Here is a 16,244-nt window from a genome sequence, read left to right on the forward strand (position 1 = left end):
CAAAATACAACATGTACAGTTTCTTTGGTAAACCTCCTCACAGCTGTGAGCATCATAGTTTTACCAAAAAAATCTACAGCCTATATCCGTAAACTTGCTCACTCCCTGTTGCTTAATGTTTAGTACCTGTCGTGATCATCTTTTTCACTGCATTGTGGGTAATGAGTACATCAATCTGTCAAACTTTCGGCTGTACCATGGAAACATCTTTGTGTGATCAAAAAATATTGTCGCCAACTCTGATGTTCACAATGATGCACAAACTCAATGTTGTGTGGTTACGTATACATATATATTTACTCATTTATTAATGTATTAGCTCGGGTAACTTCAATACCCATCATTAAAGAATTTGGATTTAGAAATAATGTCATCAAATTACGTCAAGTTCGTTGCCCTCTACAATCACCATTCTACAGTTCTAAGCGACAGATAAAAAGCGCCCTCTGGGGTCACTCAATCTCAAATCTTATTTGCAGTCACCCAACCACTAATAACGCGGTATCTATAATTTTGCAGTGTGGGTCATCCAAATGTCAGAGCTGCAGTCTCCACCTGGGTAACGGATTTCGTGAGCCAAGACTGGTCCCTCGGGTTCGTTGCCAAAGTCCACCAGGAAGTCCTTGTTAAGAGTGAGTCCCCCAGTCGCTGTATTGACATCGATTTGCAGCATCACACTGCCTTGTCTGAAATAAAGTAATAAATTTATTGACTACAGACAAGTTGTATTGAAGATTTGTGCAATGCACTACAACTACCTTGATGTGATGTAATAGAGTACGATATCCCTAATGCAATGTACACATGTACTGATAGGATATTATGTAATAGAATGTTCTATTCCATAGTGCAATGTACTCGTATACTGACAGGATATGATGTAATGAAGTATGGTATCTCAAATGCAATGTACACATATACTGACAGGATATGATGTAATAGAATGTTCTATCCCATAATGCAATGTACATGTACTTGTATACTGACAGGATATGGTGTAAAGGAATGTGCTATCCCATAATGCAAAGTACTTGTATACTGACAGGATGTGATATAATGGAATGTGCTATCCCATAATGCAAAGTACTTGTATACTGACAGGATATGGTGTAAAGGAATGCACTATCTCATAATGCAATGTACTCGTATACTGACAGGATATGATGTAATGAAGTATGGTATCTCAAATGCAATGTACACATATACTGACAGGATATGATGTAATATAATGTTCTATCCCATAATGCAATGTACATGTACTTGTATACTGACAGGATATGGTGTAAAGGAATGTGCTATCCCATAATGCGAAGTACTTGTATACTGACAGGATGTGATGTAATGGAATGTCCCGTCCCGTCCCATAATGCAAAGTACTTGTATACTGACAAGATGTGATGTGATGTGATGTAATGAAATGTCCCATCCCATAATGCAATGTACTCGTATACTGACAGGATGTGATGTAACATAGTGTGCTATCCTATTATTGGAACTGTTTGTCGCATCCTCTGCAAAAACAAAGGTGCATGCTTACTTGACCATATCAGGATAAAACTGTTTGTCCCATCCGCTGTATAGTGACGTGGTGACGTACAGTCGTTTACCATCCAAGCTGAGTTGTATCATTTGTGGTCCTCCTGCAACTCGTTTACCGTTCATGTACAATGGTTCTGGCTGTGATGTCAATTCTTTGTCTTCAAGTACTTTTACACCACTGTCTGTTGTTATACTGCCGCCAAGGAAAATCTGAAAAACAAGAAAACATTTGTTTTTATTGCCATATTACAACGCAAAGGTTGATAGATTGATGTACTCATTACCCACAATACAACAAAAAAGTTGACAGATTGACGTACTCATTACCCACAATACAACAAAAAAGTTGACAGATTGACGTACTCATTACCCACAATACAACAAAAAAGTTGACAGATTGTTGTGCCCATTAAACACTCATTACGCACCTGTCCAACCAAGCGTGGATTGCTGGTATCAGTGACATCATACTGACGTATGTCCCCATGTACCCAATTGGAGAAGTACAGATATTTGTCGTCCAAAGAAAGCAGTATGTCGGTTATCAAACCTATAAAAGATTCACAAAAACTATATTATTATACATCTGTCACCGTAACGCCATAACTTGCAGTGTGCCGTAAGTTTGCGGTATTTTACGGGATATTTTCATCCTACCATATTAGGAAATCGAATTCTAAATATGGAATGATTACGCGTGTCCTCTAATAATAAAAACAAACATGGCTGCCACAAAAGACCTGCCTCCACACAAAGAAGTTCGCTGATTCTGTTCTAAACATTTTGGATTTTGACATTCCCATAATGTATCCTTGGAGGGAAAAGATGTATAATAACAAGGTTATTACGAGAATACCTTACGAGAATACCGCCGCGCATCGACCTCTGCTGCGCATCGGTCGATACTCCAGCTGTACTGTCTTCGTGCATACTTTGAGGTATTCTCGTAATAACCTCACATTATTGATATATTCTGGTAATACATATCTGAAGGTTCAAATACTGTGTAATGTGCCGTTAATTAGCCGATTAGTTGTTTGCTTTCATTCAGATTGCAAAATAGGCGTTTGAATGACAAAAGATTACTGATATTGACTACGTACTTGGCATTTCTGGGTAAAACCAGCCCTCCACTTTCTTGGCAGGTATGTCAATCACTTTTTCCGTCGCATATTTACCATCCTAAAAGAAATAACATTTGAAACAAAATAACGTATATGGCACTGGAACAGGCATATATTTCGTACAATTCGCCGGTTTGAAGTGAGAGTGTTGTATTTGTCGCTTACAGTGACAATTTGAGTAACAACAACAAATCACTGACAAATATTTTGAATAACTCTGGACGTCTACAAGTGAAAGTATAGTAATGCCACGCATTGGCTGGTTCCCGCCTCAAGTGTCATGGCGTACAAGCCACAAGAGGTCGGTAACTAGTAACGAATCGGGCATTCTGATTGGTCCATCACTTTCTCGTTGCTTGTCTAAGCAGGCAGAATGTATGAGCATGGCTTTATTGTAGTAATACAGACACGTTTACGCAGAACGGAACTTGGAATGTTTTCAAATTACGTCACTCAGTCACGTGCCTTCCGGCCGGAAAACCAACCCAGTGGAACAATATGGCGATTACTAGTTACCTGCGTCCTACTTGCCATTCGCAAAGGACGCCGGGAACCAGCGAATGCCACGCAATGAAAGGTATTTCAAAATGGCGCCGTGGTCGTGATTTATTAGAAAGTCAAATTGTTACTCACGTCTGTTTTAAAAAATCGAATTATGTTACTAGAGAATGCGGCGCCGACGAAACCTTCTGTAGATATGGGGTCATGCAAAAATCGGATCTCCAATGGCATGATGCCGTCAGGTCCAAGGTCAATGTCCTGGATTCGTTTATGTGTGGTCCAATCCCATACGTGCAGTGACTGGCTGTACTCGCCTGAAAAAGGGATATTGCGTTTTATATTAGTTAAAGCAGGAGGGTCGTCACCTGCGCACGCGCGGGAATTGAATCCCAAGCGACTCCCTCGCTTTAACCGTTTTAGCGCTTTAATTTTCACTGACTAAATGCTCATGATGACTTTGTCAATTCTGGAAACAGTTTTGAAAATTATAGCCAAACAAAAGTTGTGAAAGATATAGATTAAAATGATAAGTTAAAAAAACTGATAAATTGATGAATTACTGCGTGCCAAAGTCATGTGCGAAGATGCGATCGTATATTTTACGTAATATAGCAAATTTGGAAATGGCCGCCGAGGTCTCGCTGAGAGCGAGAGAGAGAGAGACGAGATTTGTTTTTGTCACCTTCGCGTTTACTGCTACAAAAACCATGATTACGGAATAGTCTCAACAATTTAGATTATCATTTCGGAGCGCAACTATAGACGGTGATCTATTTTGATTCAATCTGATTCGATATTACCCACCTTTCTTTATGTCTTCCGGATCAAATCCACCCATCAGGGCCCTTGGGGCGCCCCAGCCAGAGCTGATAAGAACGTTATGGTATGGTTGGTACCAAAAATCATAACCAAATGGGGCTGCGTCTCCGCTGGCTTCCCAGTTACCTTTCAAGTCGTTGTTTTTGTTTTCGCCGTGAAGAAGAATAAAGCCACCTATAAGATATAATCATTACTCAATCAATCAATCAATCAATCACACACATCATAGCAACCATGACGCACACGTACGTCTACGTGCAATGAATTCTCGCGAATCTCGAGACTGTATGAACGTACACAGTTTGTTCTTTCATTTTTTATTTTATTTTTTTTAGTAATTTTAACCTTTTCCGCCTCCTTCTCCGTCTCCAATAGCGCTGATCATAATGTCACCGTTACCAAGGCAATGAGTTGTATGGGGATTGCTCAGACCTGTCTTTGATATCACTTCTTCTGGCTCAATTACCTGCAAAGAAATACAACATATTAAAATTATAATATGTAAAGTCGCAATTATAATCTATCTCAACCATATGTCATATCACAGCCTTAATATATTAACATGATCAAATGTTACCTAGTCCACTTTTTTTGCAAACGCCCGCCGAGATCTCGTTGAAGTCGAGAGAACCCCACAAGATGGGTTTTACCCTCCAACTGAATAGTGTTCTATCATCTGCTGCTGTTACATCTACTGTTCCACTTGCTATGCAACAACGTAACAGTGGAGGTGATTGCAGCAGAAAATGAAAAACTATAACAGGGGAAAAAACAAATCGCGTGGCTCTATCTCGCTCTCAACGAGACCTTGGCGGTCATTTTCCACTATGATCTATTTTTTTCACAGCTCAGTGCGACATCACATATCGACGATATATAAACAAGATTGTGGTTTATCGTTATCTCAAACACGTTATATTAAAGCGGGGGAGTCGTCAACTGAGCATGCGTCAGATGGCCATAGCGTGTCATTGTTTACAAAACATGCGTCTATCCATGAGCCTTTGCGTTTTTAGCGCGTGTTATTGTCTTTTGGGACTCAATTCCCGCGCGTGCACAGGTGACGATCCCTTCGCTTTAACAACATAAAACGTAATCGTTGTAGGAAACATTGAAATTATAGATATACGCGATACTTTTTGCCAATCGGGCGGGCGAAAATTAGACGCAGTTTTGGCTATTGCACGCCATGTGGTCACGCAGTCGGCGAGATATGACAGAAACGTGAGATCTTACCTTTGCGAGTGCTGGACGCCTTGGATTGGTTTCCACGTCAACCAAATAAATTCGACTCGAATAAAGCGACGGCAGCACCAAACGGTTTCTTTTTCTGCAGCAGTTGTCATAGCAACTACTGCATGCATTCCAACCACTGTGATGCAATTCATCTCCCACATATGGCATGGGTAAGCGATGGATGACCTGGTGAATTGTGGGTGAATGGGGTTAGTCACGTGGTACAACTTTGACACAATAGAAGAACGTATCAGAAGAGAAACGGATAAATCACATCATTTGCACCACATACGGGCATTTCGTCTTCCTGGATTATGTATAATGTAGACAATGCTATAAACACTGCGGCTCATTATTAATAATAACTTCCGAAACGCGAGTTTTGAATGTTCGGCACCATTCGGAACATATACGTAAATCTTTCAGAATCGAAGTAAAAAGAACAGAATCGTTCACGCAAAACACAGCATTCGTCGTTACCAGGGATTTAGCCTTTTCAGTACCAGACTTTCTCATCAAAATGTGTCTGCCCTTTTTTCTATTATTCTTCAATATTTCTGGAAATAAACCCCAATTTTTGAGCCAACAGATATATTTGGGTCAATTTTCAGTTTTTACTCAAATAATTTGGCTATTTTTGTTCAAAACTTTCGAGAAAAAGTGCAGACTATAAACGGGTCTTTTTTGGGAATTTGTAATAAAACGAAGGAACTGATGGTTAAAAGATTAGTTGAGTCATGTGACCTGGCTTCTTTTAGACTGTTGACGAATGGCTCACTTACATACCTGACTGTAAGTGCTTGACCTAGGGTCAACATCAACGGTAGCCAGGTAATCGGGTTTCTTAGTCTCAGTGTTGCGATAGATACACGGCAAGTAAACGATCTCCTCTCTGGTTCCAGACTTGAACGCCGCCAACGGTGTGGCATATCCCGGTCCACGTCCTGGGTGATTGACAGCTGAAAAAAAAAACATAACACAAGACGTGCTTGATCAGTCACGTTTAGATAGCCCGCTACCTACTGTTCAATATAACAGTTTAATAAGGGACGACGTCAAAAGATCGATGTCGGATAAAAAACTTATTTCCTTTAGTTTGGGGTGGGGGTTTGGACCTCAAAAAGTTTCCATCCTACAAAAACGATTTTATTTTTTAATGAAGTCAAAAAAATCTTGGAGTATTTGTAGTTCGTTTTTTTCTACTATCCAATCATGGATAGAAATAACCGTAAAGGAAAAAAAATATCCAAGACGAGAGAATGGTTTGGTTGGAGTGTAAATCTGTGCGTCAAAAGAGGTGCATTTGTAAAATCTTTTTACACCCACCCCAATATTTATCAATTAAGTTTCAGTGGGGGGTAGGGGGGTTTGGAAAAAAACTAAAGGAATTAAGTTTTTTATCCGACATCGATCTTTTGACGTCGTCCCTAATAAAGTTCAGTATTTGTTTGTATCGGATTCGATTCGTCAGTCTGCCGTGGTGTGCATCGCCTGTCTGAGTGGTACTGTAGTGTCGCAGCTTTGCTGGTTCCCAGCGTCTTTTGCGAATAGCAAATAACGCAGTTAACCGAACAGTTCGATACGCGTTACTTATTATTATTAGCATAGAGCTCATTTGCATATTTGCATAGAACTCATTTGCATATTCGAATATGTTCCCTGTCGGTAAACATAGTTTTGTTCAAGTCATCCAATTACCCAAATCAGTTTTATAACATGTTTTACGCCCTAATTCTGAAATAGATGTTCGGTTAATTTAATTTAATTTAAACGTACATGATTCATGCTAGCGTTTAGTGTAACACGTGCGTCATTTCACTACAGTAACATTACATTGCACAAAATAGTCCGTGCTAAAATTGTTGGTATTTACGTTTCCACATAAGTCAGATATTAATAAATAGTTCGGCTGTCACAAACATTTTTCCACGTTTTAGGGTAAAAAGCCTAGTGAGGTGATTGGCCACAAAATTGAAGGCTGCTTGAGGCAGAGTTACTATTGCGTAAAGCGCAAAGACTTATGGGAAGGAGATTGGCAGGTAAGGCCACACCGACTTAATTTTATGGATGACATCCACGCGCACATTAGTTTTCGCCTGTTCTCAAAACAAAACAAAAAATCTCCGACGACGAGTCTCTACAGATCGGTTTTCTTTCCGAAACTTGCCGACTCGTATTGTCGCAAAGCGCCGGCTTGTCGTAAAACTGTTTTTGGACTATCTAAAAACGTGCCAATTTTGTCGTAAATGATCTTCTGGAAATGCGTATTGCGTTGCCGGGAATACGTGAGCATAAAAGTTCAGAAGAAAAACTGAGGGATTGTTGTAGACTGGTACGCGGCCAGGGAGATGCGACTTTTACACAGCTATACGAGAGATTGGTTAAAGCTAACCCCTACTGTGTAGAGAGGAGCAAGCAAGGACATTTCTGTATCATTGCAATGGTTAGTTAGTTATTGTCATAAAGTAGTGATATGTACATTCCGCCTTGACTTGTACTGAAAATGATGTTCATGTTGTACCTTGAATGCAGTGTTTTGACTGAAGGTACTTCATCATGACTACATGTACTAGAGCTTGTCTGAAATGGTTATACCTGTGACAGTAATACAGTACGAGATGTGTATATCAACATGTGCCTCCTACAAATAAAGACTTCTTGTTGTCTTTAGATACATTGTGTTCTGTGGTTCAATTCGTAATAGCAGCTCCGTAGTCCTGTGGTTTCAGCGGGATTTTTTTTTTTGGCATGATTTTTTTTTCGCCCTCTCGCATTAGTTTTGGGGTCTCCAGAGGATGTCATCCATAAAATTAAATCAGTATAGCCTAACAAGTAATCGCCATATCGTCAATCGCTTGGCTTGGTGCGCCATGACGCTCCAGGCGAGAACCAGCCAATGACGCAACAATCGTGTGCCGACTGAGGGCGCACTCGACAATTTTCACTGTCACGGTGATCGCATTCACCTAATGTCGGTGGATTGTTGAATCCAATCTATTTACAGGGATGGACCCGGCCACACCCTTCTATCATTCCCATGATTATGCTCAGTTAAAAAGATTACTACAGATCACGAAGTTTGCCAGACGGAAGTCGATTTAAAGTCTTTTTCATTTGCATATTCTATCATGCCGTGGGTTGTTCTAATTTGAATACACGACACGTTAAAGCGGGAGGGGGGGGGTCGTCACCTGCGCATGCAGCAGACGGCCATAGCGTGTCGATGTTTTCAAACAAACGTGCATTGTTGGCGTCGATTGGAATGTAATTCCCACGCGTGCGCAGGTGACGATCCCTGTGCTTTTAATACCACAGTCGGACAGGATGCGAATCCGTATTTTTTTCTGAATTGTCACGGATGTTATAATTAATTCGTTCCAGCGTGATCAGCGAAATAAATGTGTTTGTGCCAGGCGACAGTTCTGGACATTGGGTGTCACTGCTGTCTCTCCTGACTTTTTTGTATGTGCAAATGCTAGTGCTGACACATAGTGCATTTTTGCCAAAGAGGTCATCTCTTTGTCAAATGGCAAATTTAATGCGCTATCCGGGCATTAACCAGGCTCCGTCGAACACAAGAACCTGCGGACCTTAACCAAGGTTCCCCCAAAGTCACATTCGTTAGTGAATGAATCTCAGCCAGTGGAATTGGCCATCCCATTGAGTCTGTGGCACACTCACCCAGGGTAGGGGTCGACCCTTTTGATGTTCAGCCTAAGGTAGGATTTGAACTTGGGTCTAGCGATCATGAGTCTGATGCGACAACCTACCAGTGACCGGAATGCCTTCAAATATGACGCTGGTAGCAACTGATTGGCATTTACCAGACAATTTCTAGACAATGCGATCTGTCCGGTTGACTACTACCCAATCTTGACCAACGAACATTTGTGTCATGGTAACCCATTTACGCCGCGGAAGCTTTTCGTCACTAGAGGGCGCGATTGATAGGACAGGTGTATTGAAAGAGGGTCATTAATGCTACTGGCTCACTTTTGTCAAAGTGAAGTCGCCCTGGCTGATCAAGGTGAAGGACGAAGTGGGAAACTAACCAGGTCGTTATTCACGGTCGACTGCTACGTTTTCACTTTGACAGTCTTTCATAAAAGTGACCTCTGGCCACGTCAACGGAATAACATGACGAGCGTTCTAATTTTTCAAAAAGGCCGTTTTTTCTTGAAATAAAAACGTAATTTAATAAAAAAAAAACGAGGTCGTATGGCTGCTTATATGTATAAGTCACCATTTAATAAAAGGAAAGAAAAATGAAGAAAAAATTACCACGAAAGTCTACTACATCCTTAAATGGGGTTGACTGTTAGAGGTTTGGGAACGTCAGCTCATCATACGACTTGCATGACTGTAAAACCATTGTTGCGTTTAGAATATATTCTCTTGAACCAACAACGGTGAGGAATAATGCATCTTAGTACGTGCCTACTAGATTTTGTATGGGGTCTATCTTAGTACATTATCATGATTTATATTTCAGTCAGTTTGACAGTGGTTGTCATGACATATACTGATAAAGGTTAATGACAAGACCAGATGGCGAGCTGGTCGAAATCAACCAAAAACATCTTATGACTCTGCAGTTTTTAAGATACAAGACAGTAGCTGTAATTCTAAACCAATGTTGTTTGCGAGTTTAAAAAAGGTAGTATCTTGGTGGAATGTTAGTGCGAGATTATTACCCCATCAATATTAGTTAGTGTTGACAATGTATAGAAATGTTTTCTCTAGACAGCTTGACGAGTAATTAATTGATTATGATGTGTAAAACTTTCATGTGATTGGTTGTTTGTTGGAAGGCAAGGCCTTGGAGTCTCTTATACTGATTGTAATTGGTTAAGGGGTGACAAGAAATAAAAATGGATTTAATGCTGTCTCGGGTGAAAACCAGGGACGTGGCAGAGAATCGTTTTGGGAACATGAACGAAGCTTGTGTGTGTCTTTTGTCAGCCTAGCGTGGAAACGACCGAATCCCGGTTACCTAAGTGAAAGGTTTTTAACCATCAAAAATACCTATCACACGTGGTGGAGAACCCGGGCATTGTGTTCAACACAAAACTCATCCTGTGAAGAAAAGTGAAATGACGAAGAGGTGTCTTTCTTGTGAACCGAACTAACAGCTCCATGGCAGAGACGACTCAGAAACCGCGCTCGAAGACTAACACCGTTACCAGTATGGCACCGATGTACAACGCTGAAGAGATGAAGATTTCAGAACCCCTTCGGAAGGACCAGTACCGGATAGGACTGTATAATTAAGAATTGTGTGACATTAAAGACAAGAAGAAGAGAAAGAACGACCCGGACTAACGCGACGAAAGAAGAAGACGCTATATAGACTTTGAATTAGAACTTTAGCTATCTGTGTATTGCTTAGAGAACTGCTCGCTGGACACTGTAACTGACACTGTGTAACTCAAGGACGTTGAACTCTTTTCCAGAACCCTAACCCTATTGCTCAGTAATGTAATGTATTGCTTGCTTTTCTATCTTTTTTCTTACCGTTTTTTGTTGTTGTTGTTGTGGTATTGAATTGTATGTATGCTCAGAGACACAGAGATGAATAGTAAGAATAGCGGATATTTTGGTATCGAAAAGATTATTAAGGGTAGGCTAAAGAACGGTAGAAAAGAGTATCTTATTAAATGGGTGGGGTACCCAAAAGATCAAAATTCTTGGGAATGTTATGAGAATTTAAACGAACAGGCGAGATTATTTTTAGAAGACCATCCGATACCCCTTATGGGATCGACAAAAGCGAACAAAAGAAGGCGGGAAAAGTTGATTAATGGTTTAGAAGTATATTAAAAAGAGATTAGTGTGTGACAAGACGAGTGTTATTTAGGCCCTGGGACGCACATCATTCATTACTAACGACAATACTTAACGAATTCATTCATACGAGATAATTTCTCAAGGAGCGTGGAAAGAATCCATGATAAAGCCTAAGTTTAAATTACATGGAAGTGTTATGTCCGCACTATAGCTACGTACGGGTTTGGTGTTGGGGGTCACACTTTCATGAAGACGCCGGGCGGTGACGCCATGGACAATTTGATGAGAACATAGGAACGCTTTAGGTGGGTACTTAATTCTACCATTCGACCACGCAAATTGAGAATTGGCCACGAATTTTTCATTTATCATGTGTCATACCCCTTTCTTTTCATTTCATTACTAATTTATAGTGCGTCTCCCGAGAAATTGATGTCAAGATGAGAATAGCGTTGATATTTATTAGTGTATTACTGGTCGTACGATGGAAACCGTCTGTGCAGATGAGAGATTATGTTCTGCGCCCCAATTATGGAGTATTGTTTGAACGGGTAGCAAACATCGATAACAGCCTAACGTACTGGCATCATACGTTCGCAATACCTTATTTAGATATTCCTATGATGAGTGTGAATGAGTCATTATGTTCGAACGAAACAGTTCACCTCATTCCGAAGTTTTGTGAAGAATACGGGGAAACTTTGAAGTTAGTCGAACAACAGAATAAGTTCTATATGTATCATATTTCGAGAGATGAACGAGCGATTCGTGTGTTATTTCCAAAGATAGAGAAAAGGAAGTTGGGAAATGAACGGCAGAAGAGGGGATTATTAGACTTTGTAGGGAAGGTATCGAAATCTTTATTCGGAACGGCCACGTCGAACGACGTAAATATTTTGAGACGGCATGTAGCGGCATTGGAAAGTTCCACCGAGGTTATGACAGATCAAATTGTTGCGTACGAAGATGATTTAAACTCATATGTTTTCACAACGAATAAAAGAATAGGGAATGCTCTGAATGGGATTAAGGAAAATCATGAGGCCATTTATTCGATCGTATCTGATTTATCGCAATGGAGAAAGCGCTTGAACAGAATGGAACTAAATCAAGAGGCGTTAGAAAAAGAATTAAATTATGAACGGCGATCCACACATTTAATGTTTCGATAAACTATCCAACGCCTACAAGCGTTACAGTTACTTGAAAGGGAGACACAACGTAGGGTGAGTTCGATTGACGTGTTATTACAAGAAAGGTTACCTTTGCAGTTGGTAGGACCGAGAGTGTTAGGGGATGCTTTAAGGGCAGTGCGAAAGAAACTACGAAAGAAATATCCTAATTTTGATATAGCATACACGAATTTGAATTATTATTACCATAATGCGAGAGTGACATTTCGGCGTACAGACAATAATGTGTACATAAAGGTTGGAATTCCCATTACTATAAAAAACGACATATTCGAAGTGTATAAAGTGATAGTCATGCCTATGCCCCTCCCTTATGATTTAGGTGATAAACCTCAGCATTTCGACAATAATACAGCAAAGAACGGGCGCACGAAGGTAACGTCAGTTGCAGAGTATTTTGGGGTTAATGAAGATGAAACTTACTACGTTGAAATGAGTGCAGACCAAATTTCGTCTTGTACTGGTCTGACAGTAAAAGATTGTCCCTCTGTGATTACCATGATAAATATGCGTAAGTCGTCGTGTACGAAGGCTTTGTTCTATGATAATAAAGAGGAAATTCGTAACACATGTAAAATAGATTTAATACTCAACCCAGTATACGACCCTAAGATTCTCGAAATCGGACAGGGGAATATTTTGGTAAATAGCAATGATACTAAATGGTTAATAGCATGCGGGGATAAAAGCCCTGAGCCTATTGAAGGTTGTACAATGTGTATAATTAAATTGCCCTGTGGATGCGCTATAAATTCCGACAATCTCTATGTATCGCCATTGTTAACCAGTTGCACAGAAGACGAGGCCCCCACGTTTCTGCATCCGGTAAATTTGCCATTCTTAATACCCTTTTATGACCCAGATGATTTGACAGAAATTACGGGGGAATCGATGTATGAAAACCCGTGGCGAGTACAACTCCCTAACATCACCATTAACAGAGGGAATTTCGAAGAAATTGTACGTTCTGATGCACGTTTGGTGGTAGATTTAAACAGAACGGCAGATTTATTAAGAAAAAATAAACCAATTTATTATTCAAAAGTAGACAAATTATTTAGCGACATTACGGATGAAACCCCTGCCTTACCGTTTTTGGAAGTCAAAACTATTACTATAATTGAAACCATTCTGGCTATTATAAGCACAGGGTCACTGATTTTGTCAGTATATACAGTTTGTAAGGTGAGAACTTTGAGCATATTGATTGCAACCCTTCCCAGGGCCCGGGCTAAAACGTTATATTTGCCAGTAGACGAGTTAATTACGGACCACCCCTTGCGAGATTTGAAGAGTTCCATGATCCAACTTCGAAATGAAACGTTAATTCTGATTTTAATGTGTTCAGGATTCTTATTAATATTGGCGGTTATTCGATTGTGCAAGTGTTATCATAATCGCTCTATAATGTATCGTGCACCTAAATTGCCCCGTACTAAGTTAATTTTAGAGATATCCAATGACAAGCTGTATGTCTTGGTAAATGTTATGACCCTGTACGTGTCTCCGAGCCATTTGGCCTTTGCAAAGCGACCCGTGATCGAGAATTTAACAGTTGAACGTGGTATAATTTCGTCCGTGTTGAATATCGAATGGGGTGATTTAAAATACAAATTTCATGGTGTAGAACGTGTAATTCCTTTGCCCAAAGCCGTTAAGATACCAAAGTGGAAAGATAGTAAGTGCATGGCTGTGGAAGGGGTAGGGAATCATTATAGATTATTGGTAGGTCTATCTGAAGTATATACCGAGATTCCCAGGGATATTATTAGTATGCAGTAGATAGGGAACCCAATACTGAATAATTGGGATAGCAAGTGAAGTGCTGGCACCTCTCCTTGATAGAGTAGGATATTCGAAAATATAACCAATGTATTTAACCTCATAATCTTTTTATTTAAATATATATAACTATTGTATTTTAGAATCATAACAGTAGTGTTTAAATTTATAGCTTTTTATTTGAAATTATAATTACCATATGTAATCATTGTATTTACTCATTTGAAACTATGTATTTTGTTATATTAGAGTGTATTTTACTTGCTTAACAATTGTTGATGTATTTGACGTGTGAAATATAAATGTGATGACATCCTTGGTATTGGAACGGTATGTTCGGAGAACATGCAGAATGTAAAACAGGGGGTTGTATCATGATTTATATTTCAGTCAGTTTGACAGTGGTTGTCATGACATATACTGATAAAGGTTAATGACAAGACCAGATGGCGAGCTGGTCGAAATCAACCAAAAACATCTTATGACTCTGCAGTTTTTAAGATACAAGACAGTAGCTGTAATTCTAAACCAATGTTGTTTGCGAGTTTAAAAAAGGTAGTATCTTGGTGGAATGTTAGTGCGAGATTATTACCCCATCAATATTAGTTAGTGTTGACAATGTATAGAAATGTTTTCTCTAGACAGCTTGACGAGTAATTAATTGATTATGATGTGTAAAACTTTCATGTGATTGGTTGTTTGTTGGAAGGCAAGGCCTTGGAGTCTCTTATACTGATTGTAATTGGTTAAGGGGTGACAAGAAATAAAAATGGATTTAATGCTGTCTCGGGTGAAAACCAGGGACGTGGCAGAGAATCGTTTTGGGAACATGAACGAAGCTTGTGTGTGTCTTTTGTCAGCCTAGCGTGGAAACGACCGAATCCCGGTTACCTAAGTGAAAGGTTTTTAACCATCAAAAATACCTATCACAACATTTTGGCAATATTTTTCAAAAAAAAAAGTTTTAACATTTCAGCTCTAAATTATGAAGATCAGAAACCTCCCAGTCGAACACAATAAAAAGTTGCCAATGGCGTAGTCCGAAATATCGGTAAACAACTATAATAAGCACGACCTTGACCTGACCTCTATCCCTCTCTCTCTCTCTCCCGGGGTCGAATAATGAAGTGTATCACAGTGCATCAGTACGGAACGTTATTAACCAAACAAAGCTATCTGCTCTGATTTGTTCAGCCTGTCAAATGAACAAGAGCGCGCGTGATAATTCATAACTGGTAGCATGCCAATTCCCTGCACGTATCACGTAGTCACCACGTGTTTACGGAGTTAAAAAACCAGGCAGAACAATGTGCCTCAGCAAATCACGAAAGAAATCCACGGGGGGGGGGGGGGGGGTCCTCCGGAAGCACATAGGTTGCGTTCATGCAAATCTTCTCGGCATGGATTAAAGCCGGTTTGTACGATAAGATTCAACTACGTCAAATTGATGTGATGCTTACAAAAGTTCACACGATCGAAACAGCTTTAACAAATTGAACATTTCCGATATTGTAAAGAGGGTAGGTCTGACGTGTTGGAACTACTTTATTGCATGCGTCAGAATACCTAATCTTGTAATGGTGTTATATGTCACCTGATCACCCGAGTGTATTGATATGTAAAAGTAGTGCCGCTGGGGTAACTGAGATTGGCGTAATAAACAAGAAGTTAAACTTGAAAGCTCTCCGGTTTTTTTGATGTTTTTTGTGTTCCTAAGTCAACACATCACAGTAGGCAAGGGGTAATTTGTAAGATGTAATCAGTTGTTTTCAAGTTATTTTCGTTATAATGTAATTTAAATAAATAAAAAACGTAAATTTGTAGACATGGGTAAAGTGTAAAATGTAATCAGCTATTTCATTCGTTCGTAATTTGTACAAAGATATTATTTTTTTGTAAGCGTATAAAACATTTTCCGAATTAAATGTCGTAATTCGTACACAATTTCCTATTTCGATTCTTTAACACAAATTATCAAAAGTATTATAAAAATGTAAAATGTAATTAGGAAGTTTTTTTTTTACTGTTAAAATGGACCTTTCATTTTATTTCACGTGAAAACGTAAAATGTCGTTTTTATTTCCTGTAACCTATACCATCTATTCCCCTGTAATATTATCTGATTCTAAAATACTGTTTACGCGATCAAATGAGATTAAAGCGGGCGGGTCGTCACCTGCGCACGCGCGGGAATTGAGTCCCAAGCGACGATAACAACACACGCTAAAAACGCAAAGGCTCACAGGCAGACGATTGTTTGTAA

At 39.6% G+C, this 16,244-nt stretch overlaps 1 protein-coding gene across 1 annotated transcript in view; it reads right to left on the reverse strand.

Annotated features, from left to right (window-relative positions):
- Positions 1 to 270: 270 nt before the first annotated feature.
- Positions 271 to 16,244, reverse strand: part of LOC100370469 (methanethiol oxidase-like) — a 30,208-nt gene continuing 14,234 nt past the window's right edge. The window contains exons 2-10 of the mRNA XM_085494560.1: positions 6,006 to 6,178; positions 5,220 to 5,405; positions 4,329 to 4,449; positions 3,969 to 4,157; positions 3,297 to 3,478; positions 2,643 to 2,721; positions 1,968 to 2,089; positions 1,538 to 1,749; positions 271 to 686 (exon numbers count right to left, since the gene is read on the reverse strand). Coding sequence (XP_085350686.1) covers positions 506 to 686; positions 1,538 to 1,749; positions 1,968 to 2,089; positions 2,643 to 2,721; positions 3,297 to 3,478; positions 3,969 to 4,157; positions 4,329 to 4,449; positions 5,220 to 5,405; positions 6,006 to 6,178 — 1,445 coding nt within the window. The 3' untranslated portion in view covers positions 271 to 505. The remainder of the gene's footprint in view (positions 687 to 1,537; positions 1,750 to 1,967; positions 2,090 to 2,642; positions 2,722 to 3,296; positions 3,479 to 3,968; positions 4,158 to 4,328; positions 4,450 to 5,219; positions 5,406 to 6,005; positions 6,179 to 16,244) is intronic.

Source organism: Saccoglossus kowalevskii, chromosome 20 (assembly GCF_978046115.1).
Source record: "Saccoglossus kowalevskii chromosome 20, keSacKowa6.1, whole genome shotgun sequence".
NCBI classification, from domain to species: Eukaryota; Metazoa; Hemichordata; class Enteropneusta; family Harrimaniidae; genus Saccoglossus; species Saccoglossus kowalevskii.